A 26,440-nucleotide genomic window follows, 5' to 3' on the forward strand; every position below is an offset into this window, starting at 1 on the left:
ATTTTGTGTGTAACCCACAATGAAAAACAATAAAGAAAAGTTCTGAAATTAGAGAATGAGGAGGATCTGTTGTTATAGCTGGCAAAACTATTAAGTTCTAACATGCCAATGCAGCACATTCTTATATTCTACATCAAATAGAAAGGGTTTTACAAAAGAAAGGTTAAGGTCTTTTTCACTATGCTAGAGATGACTTCTAAGGATTGTTAAACATAAAGGTACATTATGTGTCCATTCGAAAGAAGAAATACTCTTTTTTATAATAGCAAGAGGAAAAAGGAAAATAATTGAGCAAAGTGTTTGATTTGAACCAAATGTCTGCAGGTGAACAAACTTCAATATTCAAATGTAAAGCAGATTTTTTTGTAGGACACTGAAAAATATTCATTAATGAAGCATTAGCAAGATATCACTTTACAAAGCATAATTATGCAAATTCTCATCAGTGCTGCTCTTTTCTTTTTAATGAACAATTTGTCTCAGCAATTTTATGTAAATAAGAGAACAGAACATGCTCACAACACTCCTGCCATTCACAGCATCAAACAGAGTGGTCATGAAAACAAACAAAGACCAGCTCATTTTAAAAGATTTATGAATATCAAGATTAAAAAACAAACTACTCAAATCTTTAGAACCAGATGCCTAAATAAACTGGTTTTCTGAACTGTACACTCATATATACAGCAAAAATATCAAGAGTATGTATGGCTAGACATCATATTAAGACCATTCAAGCAGACTCAAGAACTGGGTTCAAAAACTTTGAGAACATCTTACGATGAGATTATTTGGCCCAGAACTCAAAAAACTATTAACAGAAAAGGCAAATCAAATGCCATAATTAAGAGTAATATTTTCTTCTCCCCTGAACTCAAACCCAGACTCATTTCATATTGACTTTATGAAACAATTTGACACTGAAGATTTGAATGAAGCAAAGTTTATACTTATATCCGCATGTTTAAGAATAATTATCCACCTTGAGGATTCCTGGGAATTTTCCTCACCCTGTTAACCATGCCCTCCCCCATACTTGTATAGCATTATCACAAAATCATCACAAAAATTTTAAAAAGTTTAAAAATAACAAAATCGACAAATGTGAGTTCATTAGAAGTTGTTAGGAAGATTTTAAGTCCTGTGATTTTATAACTTTCTTACAATACTTGAATTTTAAAGATCTTCTCTAGAAACTTTTTTTAAATAAAAGTTTTATTGGAGAAAAATAGAACCACCACGTACACAGGGAAAAGAGCACAAAAATTCAACTGATACAGAACAACAACTGAAAGTCACAATTATCCAATGTAGTTTGCAATTACTTTTCAGTTTCTTAAACAGCTCCCCTCAACTTGTTTTTTTTAACAGTCTTGCTAATTTTTCAGCTGAAACAGCATCAAGTTTTCAAAGAATTAAGAGCCTCAGGGAGGGGACCCGCTTTCAAGATACCGAATGTGACATCAAGAGTCTCCTCCTAACAGGACCAACTCTACCTAAAAGTTGCTTACAAGTAACTTGAATCTTGTGTAATAGTCTACATCTCACAGACCATCAGAAATGAGTTAGAACACTGTTGTTGATGGTACGGTATGAAGAGAGGGCAAACAAAATAGCTGCATTTGCTTGTCAGCTGAGCTCATATAAAGAAATCAGTGAGGAGCTGAGAAAATACAGGCAATGGCTGCTCAATAAGAATTACAAGTTCCGAATACCACATATAGTTAGACACCAGTGTGCAAGTTGATGCAACTAGAAAGAAATAGGCAACTTTTAAAAATACCTGGCCACAGGTCTTTGAGAACTCAAGAAAACAATCAACAGTAGACACAAGAGTCAAAAATCTCCTCAGGTTGAAGATTAGGACATAGGTAATCTTCCTAACGGCTCCAACAGGCAAGGAAATATGCTGTGGCAAAAAGCATTAAGTAGTTCTGATTTTTAAAAAACAAGAACAAAATTTTCTGCTTCTCCCTTCAAAGCTTCAAGGAAATAGAAACAAGGAAGCAAAACAAAAACAAACACTGACGGTAAAGAGAAGCCTTTTGCTTGAATTATCAATTCGAAAAACAGTACTTTTGCCATTTTGTATATATAAACAATCCTGGGACATTCTCCTGAAAACTAGGTGTCCAGTGGCTAAGAGAACTCAATTTCAAGCAATTCTGAAAGGAAAACCAGCATGACACAGAATCTCAAATTCCCAAACAGGGGTTGTGTGGGAAAAATGAGGGAGGACCTTTGTATCTAGGGTTTTAGGAAGTTAAAATGAAGATGACAGGAAAGGCTTATTTATCAACAAAGAGAAGAGTTGGGATGCTTCTAAAAAAACTTTGGTAGAGAAAATAGGAATGCTAAATCCTAGGAAGCCTGTAACAATCTACAATTGGTCCAAGTTGAAGACAAAACTGTCCAAACAACATTTAAAGTCTAAAGTATGTTGAAAACTAGTTGAGAAGTTTTTGCTCCTGTAACAATTTACAAAACACGTTCATTTTGGTCTCTTTTGCAATTTTCTTATTGTATTCATTTTTAATATAAAGAAAGAGTTGGATTTTTCTCTTCTATGATGTTCCTCTAGTACAACTGATCATTAATTTTCTATTTTAGCTATTTTTATAAGTACTTGTTAATCAGCACAGTTAACTTGGGGCTAAGCCATATATACACATCCCATACTCATAAACGAAAATTTTTAGGATGTGAATATACAAGATATTATGTAAGCAACTGTCCCCCTACTTGAAAACTTGTTTCCAAATAATTTTTTTAAAAAACATCCCTTTCAGTGTAACAGAACATTACCTAGTAAAATATCAATAGCTATGACAATTCATTTCTCTTTTCAAGGGAAATCACAAAACGGGTGAACAACCAAGTCAAGGGTGGTTTTTCTATTTGATAAATACATCCAGAACTCTGTACAGTAAATAAAGTTTGCATGCAGTTTAAGTATCTTTAAATGACATTTTAAGCAAATAAACCTTTTGCTTCATAATTAATGGTATATAAGAACCCTCCCCCATTTTTAATAGCCACAGGGATCTCTTTCCCAGTTCCAAAGAGGAATTCATGAAGACCAGGTACGTTCTTAAGTGTTTTCTGCACATCATACTAAATAACATGCAAAGAGTTCAACAACATTCTTCTTAAAGGTAAGTATTACTCTTTAAAATGGGCATGTTAACCACTGAGAAAAAGTCCACTCAACTATTTCCATTAATTACACTGCTTCATTTGGTCATCGGTAGTAAAAAAGGAGTCAAATAATATTGAATCAACAGGTTAGTTTATCCACTGGCTACTGCATATGACACCAAATGCTGCAACATTCTATGCAATATAGTTGTACTGGTTTGGATTTTCTTTATCTCTTTCCATGTAGTCCCGGTCAATTAAAGATTCTATTCTCTTCTTAAGATCAGCAGGCTGTAAGAGAAGGCAAATTTTCAATGTAAAGTTCATTATCATTGGCTCAAGCCCATTTAGTTAACACCCCATTAAAAACACAACAGTTTTGGCTCACGAATTTAATCTCCTTTTTAAAAATTTGTATTTATTTAAATCTCTTTTTTAGAGAAAAATATCATGAAAATAAACCAGGTTTAAAAATGTTTTATACACGTTGAAGATTCTTTTTTTTTTTTTTTGAGACGGAGTCTCACTCTGTCACCCAGCCTGGAGTGCAGTGCCACCACCTTGGCTCACTGCAACCTCCACCTCCTGGGTTCAAGCGATTCTTCTGCCTCAGCCTCCCAAGTAGCTGGGACTACAGACACAAGCTACCACGCCCGGCTAATTTTTGTATTTTTCGTAGAAACGGGGTGTCACCGTATTGGCCAGGTTGGTCTCAAACTCCTGACCTCAGGTGATCCACCTGCCTCGGCCTCCCAAAGTGCTGGGATTACAGGTATGAGCCACCGTGCTCAGCTATGTTGAAGATTTTTTAACACCAGAAATGTTTTCGATTTTTAATTTTCTTTTATAGTTCTTAATTTTTTTAAAATACAGGGTCTTGCTATGTTGCCCAGGCTTACCTTAAACTCTTCTTCTTGAGTGATTCCCCCCAGCCTCAGCCTCCCAAAGTACTGGAATCCCAGTACTCACAGGTATGAGCTACCCTGCCTGGTCCTGATTTTTTCATTTTGGAATATTTGCATATACATAGTGAGATATCATGGGGATGAGACCCAAGTCTAAACACAAAATTCATCTATGTTTCATACATACCTTACATAGCCTGAAGATAATTTTATACCTTTTGTGCATGAAACAAAGTTTTGACTGCAACCTGTCAAATGACGTAAAGTGTGGAATTTTCCACCTGTGGCATCATGTTGGCATTTAAAAAGTTTCCAATTTTAGAGCATTTCAGATTTTGGATTTTCTCATTAAAGGTGTTCAACCTGTACTATATACTATACATACATTAAACTGTCACACCCTTGTTATATTGTTACGCAATACTTTCTATTACTTTTCTATTTTAAAGAGGTCATGCCAGAAGCAGCTACCCTTTGCATGGTTAAATACAAAAGACTACATTTATTGTAACTTCACATGAGGACTATATAGTTTTGTCAAGATAGTTTGTGAATTACACCTTTACTTTGGGCAAGAGTTAGTTGGCTTAATTTTTATAAATTAAGATTTAAAATGTATTGACGAAATCACTATTTAGACCAGGTGCGGTGGCTCATGCCTGTAATCCCAGCACTTTGGGAGGCTAAGACGGGTGGATCACCTGAGGTCAGGAGTTCAAGACCAGACTGGCTAACATGGCAAAACCCCATCTGTACTAAAAATACAAAAATTAGCCAGGTGCGGTGGCGGGCGCCTGTAGTCTTAGCTACTAGGGAGGCTGAGGCAGGAGAATTGCTTGAACCTGGGAGGTGGAGGTTGTAGTGAGCTGAGATTGCGCCACTGCACTCCAACCTGGGTGACAGAGCAATAAGACTCCATCTCAAAAAAAATAAATAAATAAAAATAAAAAATAAAAAATAAAAAAAAATCACTATTTAAAAGAATACTGGCCAGGTGCAGTGGCTCATGCCTGTAATCCCAGCACTCTGGGAGGCTGAGGTGGGCGGATCATGAGGTCAGGAGTTTGAGACCAGTCTCGCCAATATGGTGAAACCCTGTCTCTACTGAAAATACAAAAATTAGCCAGGCGTGGTCGTGCGCACCTGTAGTCCCACCTACTTGACAGGCTGAGGCAGAAGAATTGCTTGAACCCGGGAGGCGGAGGTTGCAGTGAGCCAAGATCATGCCACTGCAATCCAGCCTGGATGACAGAGTGAGACTCCATCTCACAAAAAAAAAAAAGAAAAAAGAAAAAAGAAAAAAAAAAAAAACTACATGAAATGGCTTGATAAATGAAGTACCTCATAATTTAGATCTTCATACTTCTGGTTTAATGCATCTGACTTGGATTTCTGCATCCTGTGATTTAAAAGTAATCAAGAAAGCTTGTAGCTTTATCTTCATGATTGCATTCTAAGCTCCTGGATGACAAAATTCCACTATATATCTTATGTATCTAGCCTGTAAATATAATATAATCTTGTTTGCTAATAGAAAGTTTTTCAGTATAAGTAAAATGACCACTTGTTCAAGAGGGGAAAAGAGGGGAGACAGTCTGATGCAGCAGTGAAAATTTTATCCAGAAATCCCAAGGTTTGGAAATCAAATGACTTTCTCTTAATTACAGTGAAAGACCTAGAATATCAGCACAATATTAACTACAGCAATCCCCTAATTTCCCCAGCATCAGTGATCTCTCTGGCTTCAGCTGAAATGATTGTTAGGCAGAGCATGAGGGTAAGAGTGTGGTAATAAGGAGTGCAATATTAGGTTTGGAGAAAAGAAAATGCTTACCTTATTAGAACTAAGAGCTACAGAGTGCTTATTATGTACCAGATCCAGTGCTAAGATTTTTACATTCATGATCTCATTTAAACCTCACAATAATCCTACAAGGTAAGCACTATTATCTCAATTTTACAAAAGAGGAAACAAGATCAGCAAAGTGAAGTGATTTATGAAAGTCTAAAGCTCATAAGAACCCTAATAGCTAGCAGTCTATTCAAACTCTATCAATGTTTATCATCCAAGGGTTTGGCTATCTACCTCCTAAAACTTGGAAAATAGGCCAGTACGACATCACATTAAGTGACTTTATTATTGGGCACTCACAGTGGAACATTTCCATTTAATGACCAATTTCAGTTTACCAGAACTATCACTACACTTTTCAAAAAGATGCTTAATGATGACTAGTTATCTGCATGGTCTTTAACAGATGATCTCTTATATAAGCTAACTAAACAGGAGATTTAACTCAATCCACAATAACCGAATCTGTCAAATACCATGGTATTTCAACAAATACCATGGTATTTCAAGAGGAAAAGAAGTAAATAAACCAACCAAGAAGTTCAAAAGAAATATAGTGAATAAACTTGAAAATTTCAAAGAGTCACTTAGCAGTTAAACTTTCAGGTATCCAGGATTTTCTGTTATTTTCCCCTTTTGTCACTGCTGCCCACATATGCCAACAAAGTTTTTTTGGAAATCATATGCATCAAAATGGAAAATTAAAACTTTTCTCTCTCTAAATGGTCATGACGCTTTATGTTTGCAAGATTTGTATCTGAAAATCTAATCTACTTTCTTTTATTTATAACACGCTCAATAGGAAAACACAGAAGTACCTACCTTAACTGGAAATTTCAACTGGTTGTACACTTCTGAAACAAGGAGATTGTGGCTAAGTGTCTTTCTCATCTTCATAATTCGAACAATTGCAGCATCAATTTGATATTGTCTGTCTTGAAATACTCTTTCTGTAGTGCTTGCTTGTTCTTCAACCTAACAAAAAAGTTTTAAACCTAAGAATTATACCAGAAGCAAAACCTGACTATTTACATAAATTGTGCATTTTAGGGACATGGCATTGTTATTGCTTTAAAGGTACTGAATTTTCTAATTGGGGTCTTATAAATATAGACGCTGACAAAGAAAAAGCCTACAAACATAACTCCTTTCTGTTCTGATTATATTGCCCTATACCAATGAAGTAATGCTAATATTAGTTAAAGAAAAACATCATCTTTGAATTGCTTTTCTAGAAGTAGAGATAGCTGATGTGGAATTTAACATTTTGTTTTTTTACTCTGTCTTTGATATCTTCTAAATATGTGTATCAGTTTCAATGGATTGTTAACCAGATTTCTCTATGACAATAGCTTGTCTATAAAGTGACGGACTCTGTCTGACCTGACTCAAGGCATGGTATTAACTGGCTAAGCAAACTAGTTAAGAGTCAAACTCTTTGAAAATTAATTTTTATTTTGTAATATATAAATCAGACATGCATGCCATTAATGCTTACAATCCTTCAAGACTTATAGACATGTAGGTATTTAGGAGGCGGTTTACCAATCTTGATGCTAAAGCAAAAATGTTCATCTTTCGTAACTAAACCAAAAAAAGTCTGGGCTTTTTGCAGCAGTTTCTTCCTGGTACAGCATAAACATTTTAAAAGTAAGGACATGGTAATCCTTTAAGAAAATATCCTTTGATGTGTATGTGAAAATGACAGGAACTTGTTTGAAGATACTGGTTGCTGTCCTACATTAAAACTTTTCTCGGCCGGGCGCAGTGGCTCACACATGTAATCCCAGCACTTTGGGAGGCCAACGTGGGTGGATCGTGAGGTCAGCAGTTCGAGACTAGCCTGGCCAATCTGGTGAAAACTCATCTTTACTTAAAATACAAAAATTAGCTGGGCGTGGTGGTGCACGCCTGTAGTCCCAGCTACTCAGGAGGCTGAGGCAGGAAAACCACTTGAACCCAGAAGGCAGAGGTTGCAGTGAGTCAAGATCGCGCCACTGACTCCAGCCTGGGTGACAGAGTGAGACTCCACATCAAAAAAAAAAAAAAAAAAATTTTTTTTTTCAAATATTGTATTAAACCTTATTGGAACTGAAACCATCAGTTTCAGGATGCTGCAGTTGGAAGTCTCTTACAAATTCAAATGGCAAAAACAAACAAAATATTCACCTTCACTGTTTTTGTTGTTTTCTTTTTTTTAGACAGAGTCTCACTCTGTCACCCAGGCTGCAGTGCAGTGGCGCAATCTCAGCTCACTGCAACCTCCACATCCTGGGTTCAGGTGATTCTCATGCCTCAGTCTCCCAAGTAGCTGGGACTACAAGCACGCACTACCACGCCCAGCTAATTTTTATATTTTTAGTAGAGACAGGGTTTCACCACGTCGGCCAAGCTGGTCTTGAACTCCTGACCTCAGGTGATCCACCCACCTCGGCCTCCCAAGGTGCTGGCATTACAGGCGTGAACCACCGTGCCTGGCCCACCTTCACTGTTAATCAAACAAATAGTGAATAAATCATTCAGATTTTTCACCAAGCAAGTTGGAAAAAGAAAATATAATCTTTAGTGCTGGTGGACATAGTAAGACAGGCTCTCATATGCTGCTGGACAGAGTATAAACTGGTTCAGTCTTTCTGGAACACAATATGACATTATGTACTAAGACTCCTAAAATGTTCATACCCTTTAACCCAAAAAAATCTACTTCCACACATTTATCATATATCAAAGAGATTAAAATTTAGGTTCAAAGAGGTTTCTTGCAATTTTATTTATAATACTAAAAAGTCATGAATTTAATTGCCCCAAAATGAACAGTGGTTGAATAAACTGTAAGAGCCATGTAAAAATATTACACTGCCATTTGCCATTTTTTGAAGCTATTTAATGGCATGGAAAAATTCTAGATTGAATATTAAATAAACAAAGTAGGATATAAAACCATGTTGAGTATCAACCCAATCCTGTACAAGCACTCTCCCAAAAACCCAAAATCAAATACGGAAATATATTTAGCTGGACATAGAAGAGAAAATGTTAATGGTATTGGCAGTATTACAGGTATAAAATCTTTATATATTTTAATTATTAACATGTATAATTCCAGTGTGTTAGGACTAGGAGAAAGTGAAAGAAATACCGTTTCTTTCATCTGGATTTGATTGATCTTTATCCTGAAAAGTTTGTGTTTGAAATCATCATTACAAATGAACTTGTCACCATCTTCAATATCTTTGCCCTTTGGATTTTTTGCCAGAACTCTAGCTTTGCCACAGGCTAATGACTGCAGTGTTCTCCTTAACTCTCCATCCTCTGAAGAAGAAAGAGAGGTTTAGTTATTTGTTACCAGCATGAACAACTACCACACTCTACCTCAATCTAGTTTCCACTCCATCCCCCTATTAAAACTGTTTCATTTTTTCCCAAAGGTCACCAACAACTCTTCTTTGTCCTAACCAATGGCTTTTTTCCTAGTTCTCTTCTTTTTTTAAAAAAAATAGAGACGGGGTTTCACCATGTTGCCCAGGCTGGTCTCAAACTCCTGAGCTCAAGTGATCCACCCGCCTTGGCCTCCCAAAGTGCTGGGATTACAGGTGTGAGCCACCACGCCCGGCCCCTAGTCATCTTTTAAAGGTGTCAATTATCATATGATGTGGGCAACTACCAAATCTTCCAAAATGACATTTCACTTCTCTCCAGTTGCACGTTTAAATGGCAATTCTGCCTGGCTGTTTTACTATCAACTGTAGTCATGTCCAAAATTTGATTCATCATCTCTATATAACTGTGTCCTCTTTCCAACTGTCAGTGGTGATACTACTAACCTTCGCAATTGGGAAACCCTGAAATCATCTTTTAACTTTTCCTTCTCCCTCATCCTCAACATAATAGCTAGCTGTTGCTTCTGCAGAGATGAGTTTTCTCCATTTTCGTGGCCTCATTCTAGTCTAAGGCCCTTCCACTTTATGCCTGAATCATCCCAACAGCGTCTAAACTGGAATCCCTTGATCCTTCCAGTTGCCCTGTACATTGATTTCAGTAAGTGGTCCAAATAATTACTTCCACCACGCCACACAGTTGAGACACTACAATGTAGGTTTGCATTTGCTAGATTTATCAGGTTCTCCACAATCAGGCCCTACTCATCCTACCTAATTTTTTAACTCACTATTCTGTTACAATTAAGCTCTTCATGATTCTTCATGATTCCGTGCTACAATTAAGCTCTTCGTGGGCCTATACTGTGCCCATTCCTACCTCCAATCTCATCTCAAAATATTTCCCCTTGCTGTATATGCCTTCTCCCTGACCAAAACTTGAAGGCCTAGCTCAAATGCCACTTGCTTCATGACAGCTTTCCCAATTGTGCTAGTCCGCAGTGATCCCTTGCTTTGTTGAACTCCTACCATACTTAGTCAGTACCACAAGCCAGTACTTATTGGTTTTGACATTATTTCAAGTGTCATTTCCCCCTTTCCCTATGGTTATATTAAGAGTTTTGGCCAGGCGCAGTGGCTCACACCTGTAATCCCAGCACTTTGGTAGGCCGAGGCAGGCGGATCACGAGGTCAGGAGTTCGAGACCAGCCTGGCCAACATGGTAAAACCCTGTCTCTACTAAAAATACAAACATTAGCCAGGTGTGGTGGCGGCCACCTGTAATCCCAGCTACTCAGGAGGCTGAGGCAGGAGAATCACTTGAACACAGGAGGTAGTGGTTGCAGTGAGCTGAGATCACGCCGTTGCACTCCAGCCTAGGTGACACAGCAAGATTCCATCTTGACAGGGGGAAAAAAAAAGAGTTCTGGCTGGGTGCAGGGGCTCATGCACGTAATCGCAGTACTTAGGGAGGCTGAGGCAGGAAGATCCCTTGAGCTCAGGAGTTTGAGACCAGGCTAAGCAACATAGTGAGACCCTGTCTCTGCAAAAAAAATTTTAAAAATTAGCCAGGCATGGTGGCATGCACTTGTAGTCCCATCTGCTTGGGAGACTGAGGCAGGAGAATCACTTGATCCTGAGCCATGATTGTACCACTGGACCCCAGCCTGGGTGACAGACTGAGACCCTCGTTAAAGAAAAAAAAAAACCCTCAAAAGAGTTCTGAGGCAAGGGATTATTCCTATAAATGTCCCTCAGACCTCTTAACACAGTGGTATGCACATAGTGAACACTTAATGTTTGCTAATCAACCAATTCAACACAAACCTATTCCGGTTGCCTGCTTGATCTCTTCTAAACTGAACTCCTCTCCCTCATTAAACATTAGCAGCACCAGTGTTTGAAAAAGAGAGACCTGGAGTTCTTTTTTACCCTGTTGAAGAAATAAAAGTGTTTAGCCATCACTTTTTTAAAAACACATGAAAAATTAATCAAATCATCTCTTACAGGAAAAGCATTTTTCAATTAGTAGATTTAGAAACATGATTAGCATTATCCAGCAAAGCCACTTGACGTGGTAATACAGTATTTCAGTGTGGGGTTTAGGTGTGACCCTACCTAAAACAGGGGGAAGGATTAGCTGACCTTTTAACAGTTTTTTTTAAGCCTTATAAATAGAATAAAGTAATGAAAATTAATCAGCCTTATGTGTCATTCTAGATCTTCATCACAAGCAGCAAGAAATCACTATTTCAAATGTATTTTTTATTTGTTTGGCTCAGATTAGTCATGAAAAGCTAAAGTTTTTTGAGATTAGATATTGCACACTGTTCCCCTTAACTCCCACTCTATTTGTCGCTCCCAGCAACAAAATTTCTGTCAAGAAGTGGCAGTGTTAGGCTGGGTGTAGTTGCTCATGCCTGTAATCCCAGCACTTTAAGAAGCAGAGGCAGGAAGATAGCTTGAGCCCATAAGTTTGTGGTTACAGTGAACTGTGATTGTGCCACTGTACTCCTGCCTGGGTGACAAGAGTGGGACCCTGTCTCTAAAAGTAAACAAATAAATAAAAATAGGAAGTGGCAGTGTAAAGTTTTCATCTACAGGTGAGGAAAGAGTAGGGGAAAAGTTCATTGCTTTTCGTTTTGCAGAAGGGCCAAATCAATTGTGGAAAGACCACACAGCTAAAATTACTTAAAAATACATAAAGCTATGACAAGCTCTCACTGTCGTCATGTGGATATCTAGGATACAATTATAAAACAATAGCTTAAACTGGCCAAACGTGGTGGCTCATGCCTATAATCCCAGCACTTTGGGAGGCTGAGGCAGGTGGATCACAAGGTCAAGAGATAGAGACCATCCTGGCCAACATGGTGAAACCCCGTCTCTACTAAAAATACAAAAAAATTAGCTGGGCATGGTGGTGCACGCCTGTAGTCCCAGCCACTCGGGAGGCTGAGGCAGGAGAATCACTTGAACCTGGGAGGCGGAGGTTGCGGTGAGCCAAGATAGCGCCACTGCACTCCACCCTGAGACAGAGTGAGACTCTGTCTGAAAAAAAAAAACACAAAACAATAGCCTAACCTTTTAGTTAAGAAAGATGACCTAAATATTAAAGACAAAGATGAAAACTAAAAGTTTTGGGAACATCCACTTACCTCTTTAAATTCTGCTTTAAGCACACAGTGTCCTAGGGTTGACTGCCACTGAAGTTTCCTGCCACTATGTTTGCCTAGGTAAAATGTCTTGAAAATCTCCTGAAGTTTTACCATCTAAAGTAAATAAAATAAGGCTTTATTTAAGCTCTATACCCAATACCACATTTACCACTTTTTATACTTACCTCATGTGATATAATTTCTGGAAAATTTTAAGACTATATCCAGTAGGTCCACCAATCACTTTGATGAAAAATAATGATCTCCCAACCACCAAATCAAATGGGATTTATTAGGATTTATACCCTTTGCTCTCTCTGAACCATTTAATCATCCACTCTTTTGAAACATTGACCTGCAGCAGCTTTTGTGCCTCTACACTATGCTGGTTCCTTTATCTCACTGTTGCTTCTGTATTGGTTTCCTTCACAGGTTCCTCTTTCTACCATCTGCCAAATGTGAGCCTTTTCTAACGTTCTGCCTCTGCTGTTTTTTCTTCCTCTTTGAGACAGATCTACTCCCTGGGCCTTCATAACCATCTCCATGGAGGATTCTCAATATCTAGCTGTCTAGCCTTAATCCCTTTTATGGACTTCAGTCCTGGGCTAGACAGTTTCCCAGGAGTCAGGATAGATTTAATCAAGCACCCATCATTTAGCAATCCCACCTATGGGTGAAATATGTGCAAGAATTCTTAATAACTAGGTAGAATGAAGGGTATAATCTGTGAAGATGGAAGAAGAGCCAGGGAAATTGATCCTGAACCCAGAACTTTGGCATTATTAGCTAGGCTCTTAACTGGACTTAGAAGTACAAAAGTAAAATATTAAAGCAGTTGGTATTTGGTGTTGGTGTGTTTACTGACATTCACTTTTAAAAGTATCTATGCCAGGCCTGGTGACTCACACCTGTAATCCCAGCACTTTGGAAGGTTGAGGCAGGGGGGATCACTTGAGCCCAAGAGTTCAAGACCAGCCTGAGCAATACAGCGAGGCCCTGGGTCTCTATTTTTTTCTAAGTATCTATTTTTAAATGACAAGCAAAATGGAAATGCTATGATTTCTATGCCTATAACTCAGGTTCTAAACAGTAACTCTTACCTCTGGTGGTAAATGAACTTCCATAGGCACATATGTTGGCCAATAGCCCATTGTCAGGATATTCACAGTTAATTCAATATTTCCCGGAACATTCTGATTCTGCATATACTGTAAGATCAAAACACACACTGAGATCTTAAAACTGCATATATTTCGTATCATAATAACCTATTTAAGAAGTTCCCCGTTATGAAATTATATGCAAACACTGACCATCCTTAAAATAAAAGGCAATTATTAAGAGGACTTTAAATGAAGCCTACACAAAATGCATTAGGCAAGTACAGAGGTTAACATTTTGATACAAAGGCATACAAGGATCACATGACCTCATTACAGGCATTATCAACTTAAATAATTTCTCACATACAGCTGGGCTGTTATAGGATCTCTCCTCCACTCTTTTCCCCAATACCACCTGCAGTCCCCACCTTTGAATACCCCTACATGGCTTAAACATCTTGCAGCAATCCCCATTCCTCACCCCACCAGCCAGCCCAAGTCTCCAGTTTTTCGCTTGCTCCACTGCCTGTCTGCAGGGAGTGGCCTGGAGTAGGGAAGGAAAAAGAGGGGAAAAGGGCAAAGCAGATAAGCCCCATTCGGTAGCTACTATAGAATTCATAATCTTACTGACCCTGATTTTTTCTTAATTCTTTCACTTCCACTTCCCACCTTAGCAACACTGTGGGGTAAAGAAGTCACTACTAAAACCCCAAAAGAGGAAAATCTAACTTGCCATCACTATCACCTATGTTCTTAAACATTTCAAAACTACTTTCTACCTACATCTTCAAAACTGTGGATCTAGCTTTCTATCCCCAGTGTCCCCAAAGGCTTTATACAGCTACATTATCACTTCTCCTCTCTCCCCACTGCAAGCTCTGAACATGCAAATCACCCAATGATAAGACGCTGGGGAAAGCCCTGTTCCCACTATAGCTCTTCTTGTACTGACTTCAGTTCAATACATTTTATTTTTATTTTTGTGTTACTCTGGGTGTTTGTTAAAAATAAATCCTAAAGTAGGTCAAATATACTTATATTTCACCAATGGTTTTTTTTCTACTGTGAATATCACCTCAGTTGCCATGAAGTAATTACAACAAACACGTTTCTATTTATCCTCTTCAGTACAAATCACAGCAAGCGGATAACTAAATATAACTAAGTTCGAGGAATTAAGTAAGAGTTTAACTCACTTTTACCTGTTTGAACTGAATCATGATGTCTTTAGAAAGTTCCATGTCTTTAAACATTCCTTCAAGTTTGCTGGTGAAAGCAGCTCCGCATTCTATTAAAGATGTTTGTACATGTATAATATTTTAAAGTGGTAAAAACAAAAGAGGTTTAAAAGTGGGAAACACGAAATACAAAACTTACTTTAGTATGATCTGTAACTTTCATAAGAATAAAAAGAAATCCTTACCCCAAAGTGTATGCCCCATTAATTCAGAGTCAAACTCTTTAATCCTGTAGTAACCTTATCTACTATTTAGGTATAAAATAAATGGGAAACTTTTATACAAATAATAAAACCAAGAACAATGCTTTATCTTAAAAAACACAACAGCTCTGGATATATGTACAATAAGTTGGAAACCTCAGGAGCTTGCTCAATTTATGTTTTCATCATATATACATAGACATGACTGACAAAAGAGGAAATCGATTGAAAGGGTAAGAAGCTAACATTCTCCTTCAGAAATCAAAGAAAAGGAACAGAAAAAATGAGAAACTTACCATGTTTAAGTTTGGACAGCATTGATTTTTCAGCGTCTACAGACGCACTCTTCCCGACTAACAGGCGCTTGGCTAAATCTTTCTTATAGAAGGCCTCAAAAACATCCTTGCCTATGTAAAAAAAAAAAAAAAAATGCAAAATTTATAATATTTCAATAAAAAGTTCTGACAAAATTGCTTCAAAGTGCTTTAATAAAGCACACCATTATTTCAAGTTATTTTACTTTATACATTTTATCCAAGTTTGTTAAATGCAAGAAGCAGTAGAGATCCATTTTTGTGCCAGATATTTCAAAGTCTTTATTGTAAAACTTTTTTGCATGGGAACTGTCTTGACTGCATTAACTTTTCTTCAGAAAAGCTTTTGTGGACTGGTAGCTTTGGTGCCAATATTGAAGAGATTAAGCCAAGTAGCAAAAATCAAGGCACTTAATACTAGAAGAGTCAAAGCATAGGACAATCAGGTAACATTCCTCATGTATCCCCCCAGTGAATTAAAAACAATTTTAAATCTGTAATTCCCAAATAAATACTCCCTCCAGGTTGAATATACTTGCTAGCTTCTCTGTTGAGTGCTATTTTTTTATTTTTATTTTTTTTGAGATGGAGTCTTGCTCTGTCGCCCAGGCTGGAGTGCAGTGGTGTGATCTTGGCTCACTGCAAGCTCCGCCTCCTGGGTTCACACCATTCTCCTGCCTCAGCCTCCCGAGTAGCTGGGACTACAGGCACCTACCACCATGCCTGGCTAATTTTTTGTATTTTTAGTAGAGACGGGGTATCACCGTGTTAGCCACGATGGTCTCGATCTCTTGACTTCGTGATCCGCCTGCCTTGGCCTCCCAAAGTGCTGGGATTACAGGCGTGAGCCACCGCGCCTGGCGTTGAGTGCTATTTTAAAAGAAAAGTATTAAAACATTAGTAACTACTTACCATAGATAAATCTAAATATGATCATAATTTTATCCAACATTTTCTCAAGTTCTTCATCTGTAGCTTCTTTGTTGCCTGCACGAAGTTTTGAATCTACATACTTAGCTAAAATGGGGAAAAAGTTTGTTGTTTAATAACCAGGGGAATACATGAGGTACTGGGTACTATATATACCCAAAGAGGAGTATGATACACTGAGTTTTTCAATATTTCAGACATTTATATGCATTTTTTAAAGTCTCCAAAGTCAGGGAGATCAAGTGTTCAATGCCATAGAGCTAATAACATCAGGGCCTGAACATAAACCCAAGTGTTCTGACTCTAGATCAAATGCACTTTCCACTATACTGACGTTTATGAAAATAGGATCGGGATATCCCGTGGGGGAGGTCTCATGTAGCCCTGTGGGGGCATAATCAAAGACATGGGGAATCTTCTGGAGTGTCCATTTTATAGGAATAGTGAACAATCTTAAACATTACTTTTCTATTAAAATAAACCAGATACATCACAGAGTAGAAGGTAAAATTTGCTACATGTTTAAGGATAAATAGTAGATAGGTTGCAACAAAATTTCATCCTTTTGGCAGAGGACCCTAGACCTTCTCAGGTTATCTCCTCCTCTGACACTAAGGGTACTTGGGTGGAAAAACCTGAGAAGCACTGTAGTATATATCACATCCTTATGCTAAATGGGCCCAGATTATTAGGTTTATTTTTGCCCTGGACTTTTTCCTTTTTCACTGACAACTGTAATTTCATGCTGCCCTTTCTTGTAGTTTGAAATAACACCCTGCCTCATTTCTAAATCGCTTTAGGCTTGGAAAACAGATAAACTTATTATCAATAAAGGTAAATAGGGTCCAACATACCGTCTTTCAAAGAAAGCACATTATGTTTTGACATGTGGGCTTTCAGTATTTACATCCAGGTTTTAAGAAACACTTTTCAAACTTGATATACCAGCTAAGCAACCTCAAAGAAATGAGGAATTAGTAATACTACAACTGGGTAAAAATTTCAGATTGACATTTTATGACTCAAAGAACATCATTAAACAACTGGAAAAAGGACTGGAAAACATACCTATAAGTTCAGCCGGTTTATTTGGTCTTTTGTTAATGAACGTTTCAAATGCTTCTTTCATGGCATTGATAAATTTCTCATTCTTCAGAAAGCAGATATCAATTATATGGTCAACCTTATCTTTAAAATCCAGCAATTCTTGAACCATGGTTTTATCTTTTTCAGGATTAATTACAATAGTGCTGCCAAATGCCTAAAATGAAAAATTACCACTTTTTACTGGAATCGAATTGTCTAAAATGAAAACAATCCCCAAATCATATTTAAGTGGCATATATATTTAAAGATCTTTAAAAAGTAAAATAAAGCTATTTTTAAGATGGAATCTTGCTATGCTGCCCAGGCTGGTCTCAAACTCCTGGGCTCAAAGGATCCTCCTGCCTCAGCCTCCCAAGTAGCTGGGGTTACAGGCATGCACCACTGCACCTGGCAAAATAAAGCTGATGGTGAAATGAGGACAAAAAAATAAAGTGCTAAAATATCCACACTGTTAACCACTCATCTATAATCACAAAAATAGTAAGCAATGATCACTGGGCATATGATATCATAACAGGGTATTATTAGAAGCTTCTGGGATCTTTTCCTTATTTTTAAAGATGTCAGCTTTCAATTTCCTTAAAATGGCAATCTGGCTTTAGTGTAAGATTGAAGAAAGGAAATAAATTTGGCGTTCAAAGTCTTCTTTTTCTACATTCACTGCTTTAAGTGGTAGAAACAGAAATTATGTCAGACATAAATCAAGTTTTACAGCTGATACGCCACATAGCTACCATTCTCAGGTTGACCTTCTCAAAATTCCCATTACTTTTTAAAACAAATTTAAAATTCCCTTCAAAGAATTGGATCAAGGCCAGGTGTGGTGGCTCACACCTGTAATCCCAGCACTTTGGGAGGCTGAGGCGGGTGGACCATTTGAGTTCAGGAGTTCAAGACCAGTTTGACCAACATGCTGAAACCCCATCTCTACTAAAAGTACAAAATTAGCCGGGCATGGTGGTGCATGCCTGTAATCCTAGCTACTTGGGAGACTGAGGCAGGAGAATCGCTTGAACCTGGAAGGCAGAGGTTGCAGTGAGCCGAGACTGCGCCACTGCACTCCAGCCTGGGTGACAAGAGCAAAACTCTGTCTCAAAAAAAAAAAAAAAAAAAAATGGATCAAACAAGAAATGCTTGCCAATATGCACTCTCGATGTGTAGATAAGCTGTAAGAGGGAAAAATCACAGGCAAATTGTTAATACCTTGATATATTCGATCCACTGCTGCAGAAGAACCTGAACTCCACCTCGAACTCTACTGAAGAGCTGATACAGAAGAGACAAATCTTGAATTCGGTTTTCATCAAGGAGGTTATTTAAACCTGTATTTTAAAACATTTTGGCATTAAAATATAGTGAACAATTTATGTTAATTTAGCTCAATTTATGTTAATTTCAAAACAAAAAAGTGAACAAGATTATCAGGCATTTTAATAAAATTTGAGTTATAATCATTATTGTGATACTAGTTTGAACTATGACTAGTCTGTATGTGAGTTCTAAGATTTCCTTTGAATTAAACCCAATCATCTTTCTGGGTAAAAACTAAATATAGAGACTTTAGTCACTATAAAAATAAAAACAGGCCAGGCACGGTGGCTCATACCTGTAATCCCAGCACTTTGGGAAGCCAACGCAGGAGGATCGATTGAGCCCAGGAGGTCAAGACCAGCCTGGGCACAATAGTAAGACCTCCCCCCACCCGTCTATTTTAATATAAAAAGTTAAAAAAATTAAAAAGAAAAAGAAAAATGGTTAACTCCATAATGGTTTGTGCCATTCAGCATGATAGAGGCAAAAACAAACTTATAAAAACTGGTTTACATAAATATACATTATAAATACCTCATATATGTAGTAGCCATATTATGTACATAGTTATATTTCAGAATATTAGATATGGCCTGTGATATATCAAAAGCCATGCATAAATTAAGTCAAATTTAAATGAGGCTCTAATAAATATTTGATTTTCAGGATGAAATAACAGTATAACTGCCTTAAATTTCTTTTTTTTTTTTTTTTTTTTTTGAGACGGAGTCTCGCTCTGTCGCCCAGGCTGGAGTGCAGTGACCGGATCTCAGCTCACTGCATATAAATTTTTATACCAAAGAAAATATTGTTGAAGAGAAAGGTAAAGTTTTTACCTATTTGTGGCATTCTCAAAGTAAAATGCAGGGTATACTCCAAATTCACTTTGGATTAGAAGTGCTTGGTTTGACATGCCATTAACAATAACAAAAAACCCTCACCACTTTAGTGTAAAAAGGAATACCTTTCCTTACTGAAAGCTAACATATTAAGTCAAGAATTTCCCACTTTTTTTCTTTTCTTTTATTTAAAGAGACGAGAGTCTCACTATGTTGCCCAGGCTGACCTCAAACTCCTAGGCTGAAGCAATCCTCCTGCCTCAGCCTCCCAAGTAGTTGATACTACAGGCACATATCAACCACTGTTTTTTTATTGGTATTTGTGGATCCCTCTCTTCTAGTTCCTGTATTTTCAGATAAGAAAACTGGCACCTTCAGGAAGTTTACTGTGATTAATAAGGATTGTGTCCATCCTCAGAAATGCAGCCACATGCTGTCAAACTTTTAAAAGGGCAACATCTTTAAAAATTCCCTAACTAGTTTGCCACTACCATTTAAAAAGCAATCTCTTATTTACAAATTGCCAATTACCTTTCTGAAGAATTGCTGTTAAGTGTTCACCTAGAAGTTGTTTTTCTACAGTAGCAATTAATGACTTCCTACGAGGAAAAAAAGTTAGCATTATTGATGTTTGACTTCCAGAAAATGTAAAGCCTCTCCTGAAGGGGGGGGGAATCAAATAGCTCATTTTATGTTAATTTCAAGATTCCTATCCTATGTATAAATTTATTGGTGCTCAGAGTTACTATACTTTACACCTAAAAGAAAAAAACATAAAGGAATTGACAGGCAAAAATTTTTAAAAACCACTGCATATTTTAAAATTTGGTTTACATCATGAAATAAATATCTCCAAGACCTTGTTGTAGTTGGTTTTTTCCAAGTTTTGCTACTTTTATTAGGAAGGTAAAGAAATACTACATACAGAAGCCCCCCGACTGACAATATTAACACTTAGGAAAGCACAAAAATGGGGGGATCCACTGAATTTTAATTGGCCTGAAGAGTTTAAAGATCACATCAGCCTCTAATATTATTTCTAAATTACATTCTAAACACACACACACACACACACACACACACACCCCTAATCGAATCCTTGGATGAAAACTAATTAATTAGGGAAAAGAATAACTTCAAGTTTATATTATGAAAACAACTGTTAACACTTCAAATCACACCTGAAAACAGTTACTAACATGTTTAGGATGGCTAAAGTGCTGCAAGTGATTTAACGACAGTTTAAGACTATTAAATTCAGCATGTAATACTTACTGGGTGGTCTGATCTAAGTAAGTAATAAGTCTGTCTGCTTCTTCTTCAAGACGTTTGTTAACATGATGTAGATATTCAGGAACCTACAAAGATAGTTTTTTATATTATTGTTTTCCTCCCCATAAATCACTCAGAAAATGTCAAGTCCAAAAGATCCTGGAAGCGGCCCTGTCAAATGTGACAGGGTAGAATCATATGTAAAAATTATAGGTAGAGTTTATGATCCAGAATTCTGGCCTTTAAGAAGAGAGAAAAGAAAGGAGCACCTAAGTGAGAGAAGAGCATCACAATGTTGGGAAGATAAATGCAAAGGGAAGCTTATATTCTACAAAGTAAGGTCTATTGTGAGAGACAGTGAGAATGTATTAGTCATGATTTTTAAATACCTCTCTTTCTTGCATTAATTTTTGGCCTTCAGCTGCATAGAGCCGGTTAGTTTCTTCCAAAAATCGTTGTTCAAAAGAATCTTGATAAATCTGGGAGGGGCAACAAAATGAAGGAGATCATTTATTTAGTAAATATTTACTAAATATTCTCTATGTCTATGTAAACAGCATTATGAATTTGGTTTTTAAACATCAAGCTAGGATCCTTTTGTAGTTTAGAAGCATGATGATTGGGTTTTTATGCTCATGTATGAGATGTGCTTCCTTCAGACATTGTTATGACATCAGCACATCACCTGTCTGACATCGGGAAAAAAAAACTAGGAAAAGCAATCAGCTCTGTATAGTATGTGTAGTAGTTAACTTACTTGCAAATCAGACAGCATGCTTAAAAGGCTTCGAAGTAAACTTCTATCAATTGCTTCACCATTCCTTTCCCTCTCAATCAAGAGAAGAATGCCATCAATTGTCTTATTCTGGACTTTCTGATCACTTATAATATGAGCCCTAAATAACTCCAGTCCCATGTCCCTAAAATAAAAAACACATATAACCTAAATTAATTGACAATACCACTTCTGAAGAGGTTTGCTTTACTTCTTACCACATGTTCCCATGCTAATTAGGGCTCCAGGGCTTTGAAGCAGCAATTGTCAAATAATAAAATCCACACATTTAATTCTGAATAACATTATTAGATTAAAGCACATAGGAAACTCATTTTGTCTTTACTGAGAATTGAAGCTAAATTCCTATTTTCCTCCATAACTAAGTTTTGTTGTATTATTTCTTTTTGTGGATTTCTTCCTTGCTCAAATCAAGAGACAAAATTAGTTCAAAGACATAAAACAGTTTTCACTGTACTGGTATTGAAAGCTCATTTGGTTATTTATTAACTGGTTTCAATACTCAAGAATCAGTGAATTCTGATCACTGCTGTAGGCAGATGATAGGTATATGATAGGGGGAAAAGTTCATGATACTATTCTATTTTCGTGTACACATACTTTTCCATAATGTTAAATGAGTGAACTCTTGATGATCAGCAGCAAAATGAATCACAATCATAGACATTCCAGAGCAAACTTTAGTCCTCTTGGCTAACAAAAAACTTCTTCATAAATTAATATATGCCCAGGGAATGTTAGCTATCTTCAATATTAGCATAGGCAACATATTATTAGGAAGATAAAACCGTTACAAAGGAAAGTCTAGAAGCCAAATGTGAATTTTTAGAATATTCACAGTATAGCTTATACTCTTTCATTAGTGTAATTAAGATTTGAGTATGATTTGGAACAATCTTTTCATGTTTTTCTGGCATCCTTACCAAATGGAGGGTAGCATTGAATTCTGAAGAACGTAAGTTCTATCCAGAAACAAAAAAATGCTCCTGATCATGATCTGCCAATGAAAAAAAAAAAAAAAAGAAATCAAACAAGTTTTGTATGTTGTGAAGCTGAAATATTTGCTTTCAATAAGAATAAAACTGAAGGGTTCGTCTGTATATATATTAGATTACTAGGATCAAACATGCAGATAAACACATCTATCTAAGAATATGCCCATATCATTTTTATTATTCAACAGTCTTAATCCTTGTTGTGTTTTCTAGAAAAGACACTTAAAATGGCCCTCTGACTTCTTTACTACTTGAGAAATAACTGAAAATAGTAACAGGGAATCAAGCGGACACTCATATAATTCTTCCTGAGACACAGTGCTAGGTAATGAAGCTGCCTTACATTGCATATGTGAGGGTTTATTTTGGCAGGCGGTGGGGCTGGGGTGGGGGGTGATGGATTTTAAGATTTTAATCTGTAGAATATAAGGTATAAACCAGATTAAGAAAAATGGAAAAGGTTGTCATCTGAATAAAACACAGGACCATCAGGCACCTTCACAGGTAATCAAATAGTGGACAGGATAACCATCAAGAGAGAAAAAAAATAAGAGTGACAGACAAAATGTAGCTTTTTAATGAATGAGATAAATACATTTTTGGTAAGTGTGACAAAAATAAAGATGAACCTAAGGTACAAGTCATTCTGAAATGCAGGTTTACCTGTAACTTGTGGTTTTAAAATAGAAAACTCAACCAAAACTAGTTTCCAATTCAGAAAAGGAACAGATATTGAAGCAATCTCCCTATTGCTAAGTTTTAAAAACTAACATTCCTGTATTTGAAGAAATGTTTTTAACTATTAATACAATGTTTAGCTGTAATACAATACTTTTTCCAGCTTACCATTTGTCTGCAATGGTTTTGCCAGCATCTATCAATCTTCTTTAAAAAAAGAACACTATCCAATGAATCCCTGAAACATATGTTAAGGATATTTTAAGGCATTTGGTACAAGTCATATGTGCCATGTGACAAACAGCACATTAGTCTTAAATATGAATACTTTGTATACTAAATGAAACTAAATGGCACTTGATTATGCACCAAAGTGCTATTTCCTAATTTGTAAAAAAAAAAAAAGAAAAAAAAAAAAGAAAAAAAAAAAAGAAAAACATAGTTTATAATAAAAAACACCTTTAAAAACAAGTCTTAGACAGAACTGAACATCATGTTTTCAGTTTACGATTTCCCTTAGGAGATTATTTTTCCTCAAGTGGAAATCTGTTAGGGCAAAAAAGGTAAAGACATAAGGACATCTTATTTACATGAATACCACATGTAATTAAGGCTGAAAATTCAAAATGTATTTTTTTCTTGAGAAACACAAGGCACAAAAAAATGACAAATCTACAAAATGAAGGCATTCTACTTCAAGCTGGGTTAAACAGTGAGGGGTAGGGGACAGAAAGGAAGACAAAACTATTTACGATTTTTTGTTTTAAAAAGGATATTCTCTGAATTGATGAATCTGTGCTTTGATGTGATCTTCACAGATCTGTCTCAGCTGTTTGTACAAGTTTGCAGAAATCTTGTAAGAACAGAGATTTTCTACAGCCTGCAAGGTTAAACACATACTTTCTTAAGGAGAGGATGAAGGATTTCTCAACTATTTACATCAGATTCTTATTAATTTGATATTTCTACCACATCAGCTTATTAAAAAGGGTTATTCATCCGCTTAAGACACAAGGTAAAACAACAAAATATATCAACGTGGGTGGCAAACTTTCTCATAACCAATGCACTGTATCAGAAAAGAACAAATTACAGGTTGAGCATCTTTAATCTAAAAATCTGAAACCCAAAACGCTCAAAAATCTGAAGCTTTTTGAGTGCCAACATGCCACTCAAAGAAAATCCTACTTGGGCTGGGTACAGTGGTTCATGCCTGTAATCCCAACATTTGGGGGGCCAAGGTGAGAGGACTGCTTGATGCCAGGACTTCAAGAACAGCCTAGGCAACTATGATGGTTAATACTGAGTGTTAACTTGATTGGATTGAAGGATACAAAGTATTGATCCCGGGTGTGTCTGTGAGGGTGTTGCCAAAAGAGATTAACATTTGAGTCAGTAGGCTAGGGAAGGCAGATCCACCCTTAACCTGGTGGGCACAATCTAATCAGCTTCTAGTGAATATAGAGGCCAAAAAACGTGAAAAGGAGAGAAGGGCCTAGCCTCCCAGCCTACATCTTTCTCTCGTGCTGGACGCTTCTTGCCCTCAAACATCGGACTCCAAGTTCTTCAGTTCTGGGAATCAAACTGGCTCTCCTTACTCCTCAGCTTGCAGACAGCCTATTGTGGGACCCTGTGATCATGTAAGTTAACACTTAATAAACTCCCCTTTATATATCTCCTACTAGTTCCGTAGTTCTGTCCCTCTAAGAAAACCCTGACTAATACAGAAACAAAGCAAGACCCCATCTCTACAAAAAATTGAAAAATTAGCTGGGCCCAGTGGTGTGCACTTGTAGTCCCAGCTATTCAGGAGGCTGAGGCAGGAGGATCACTTGAGCCCAGGAGTTCAAGGTTGCAGTGAACCATGATTATGCTACCGCACTCCAGCCTGGGGACAAAGTGAGACCTTGTCTCAAAAATAAAAAAGCTGTCTTGTTGTTTAAAATGTTAATCATTTTCACAAGCAGAGCTTCATTTTGGGTTTAAAAAAGAATTTCACCTATTGTTTATGTATCAGATGGGTCAGGCAGTCCTACTACAATTGAACTAAAATTTACTTAAACGTTCTTGGGTTCTCCTGAACAGAACAAAGCAGAAATTATTGCTAGCAGTATGATAATGAGTATGATATAATACCAAGGAATTTTCTCCAACATTTTAGCTTAATAATAGTTAAATATAGATTTTAAAATTTGTGGCCAGGCGCAATGGCTCACGCCTGTAACCCCAGCAGTTTGGGGGGCTGAGGCGGGCGGATCACTTGAGGTCAGGAGTTCAAAATCAGCCTGGCCAACATAGTGAAACCCCATCTCCGCTAAAAATACAAAAATTAGCCGGGCATGGTGGCGCACGCCTGTAATCCCAGCTACTCAGGAGGCTGAGGCAGGAGAATCGCTTGAACCCAGGAGGTGGAGGGTGCAGTGAGCCGAGATCGCACCACTGCACTCCAGCCTGGGCGACAGAGAGAGACTCCATCTCAAAAAGGAATAAAAAATAAAATAAATAAAATTTGTACAACTGAATTAACACCAATTACAAAAGAAATGATGGCATTTTTACTTCACTGTAATAACTGGTCTTCTTTTATACTCAGATTCCAGAAGGATGACCTTCAGATTTCAGTAAGTTTCCTGTTATGCGTATATAAAAGACTTTCAAATGTAAAACAACGGGCATGGTAAAACTCTTTGGGAAAACTCTGATATAATCTATAATTCTGAGTGGTAATGACTTAAATATAACACCAAGATTCCTTTCTCACCGCAACAGAAGAAAAAAATTCCATTAAAATGGACTCTAGGGGGGCATCCAAGTTCTGTGGGTTGGAGTGGAATTTTAAAAATATGTAGTTAGAAGTCACATTCCCAATATGCAGGTCCAGTAAATAAATGAGCAAATGAAAAGAAAGTTTGGCAGAGCGTGGTGGCTCATGCCTGTAATCCCAGCACTTTGGGAGGCTGAGGCAGGCAGATCACGAGGTCAGGAGTTCAAGACCCAGTCTGACCAACATAGTGATACCCCAACTCTACTAAAAATACAAAAATTAGCCGGGTGTGGTGGTGTGCACCAGCTACTCGGGAGGCTGAGGCAGGAGAATCACATGAACCTGGGAGATGGAGGTTGCAGTGAGCCGAGATCATGCCATTGAATTCCAGCCCAGGTGACAGTGCGAGACTCTGTCTCGGGAAGGGAAGGGAAGGGAAGGGGAGGGGAAGGGAAGGGAG

General features: G+C 37.3%; 1 protein-coding gene and 1 non-coding gene across 2 annotated transcripts in view; one reads left to right on the top strand and one right to left on the bottom strand.

Annotated features, from left to right (window-relative positions):
- Nucleotides 1-1,197: 1,197 nt before the first annotated feature.
- The window catches only part of CUL4B (cullin 4B), a 42,311-nt gene continuing 17,068 nt past the window's right edge, over nt 1,198-26,440 (bottom strand). Inside the window, 18 exon segments of the mRNA XM_025372500.1 lie at nt 1,198-3,429; nt 6,718-6,870; nt 9,035-9,207; nt 11,100-11,205; nt 12,431-12,544; nt 13,531-13,638; nt 14,736-14,821; nt 15,271-15,381; nt 16,201-16,305; nt 17,287-17,479; nt 18,529-18,647; nt 20,007-20,074; nt 20,751-20,833; nt 21,137-21,226; nt 21,505-21,667; nt 22,467-22,540; nt 23,385-23,454; nt 23,969-24,096. Coding sequence (XP_025228285.1) covers nt 3,334-3,429; nt 6,718-6,870; nt 9,035-9,207; nt 11,100-11,205; nt 12,431-12,544; nt 13,531-13,638; nt 14,736-14,821; nt 15,271-15,381; nt 16,201-16,305; nt 17,287-17,479; nt 18,529-18,647; nt 20,007-20,074; nt 20,751-20,833; nt 21,137-21,226; nt 21,505-21,667; nt 22,467-22,540; nt 23,385-23,454; nt 23,969-24,096 — 2,040 coding nt within the window. The 3' untranslated portion in view covers nt 1,198-3,333.
- On the top strand, nt 21,339-21,442 carry LOC112616763. The gene has a single exon (XR_003117781.1). It is a non-coding gene; the product is annotated as a small nucleolar RNA U13 (small nucleolar RNA).

The sequence above is a fragment of the Theropithecus gelada genome, chromosome X (genome assembly GCF_003255815.1).
Source record: "Theropithecus gelada isolate Dixy chromosome X, Tgel_1.0, whole genome shotgun sequence".
Taxonomy (NCBI): domain Eukaryota; kingdom Metazoa; phylum Chordata; class Mammalia; order Primates; family Cercopithecidae; genus Theropithecus; species Theropithecus gelada.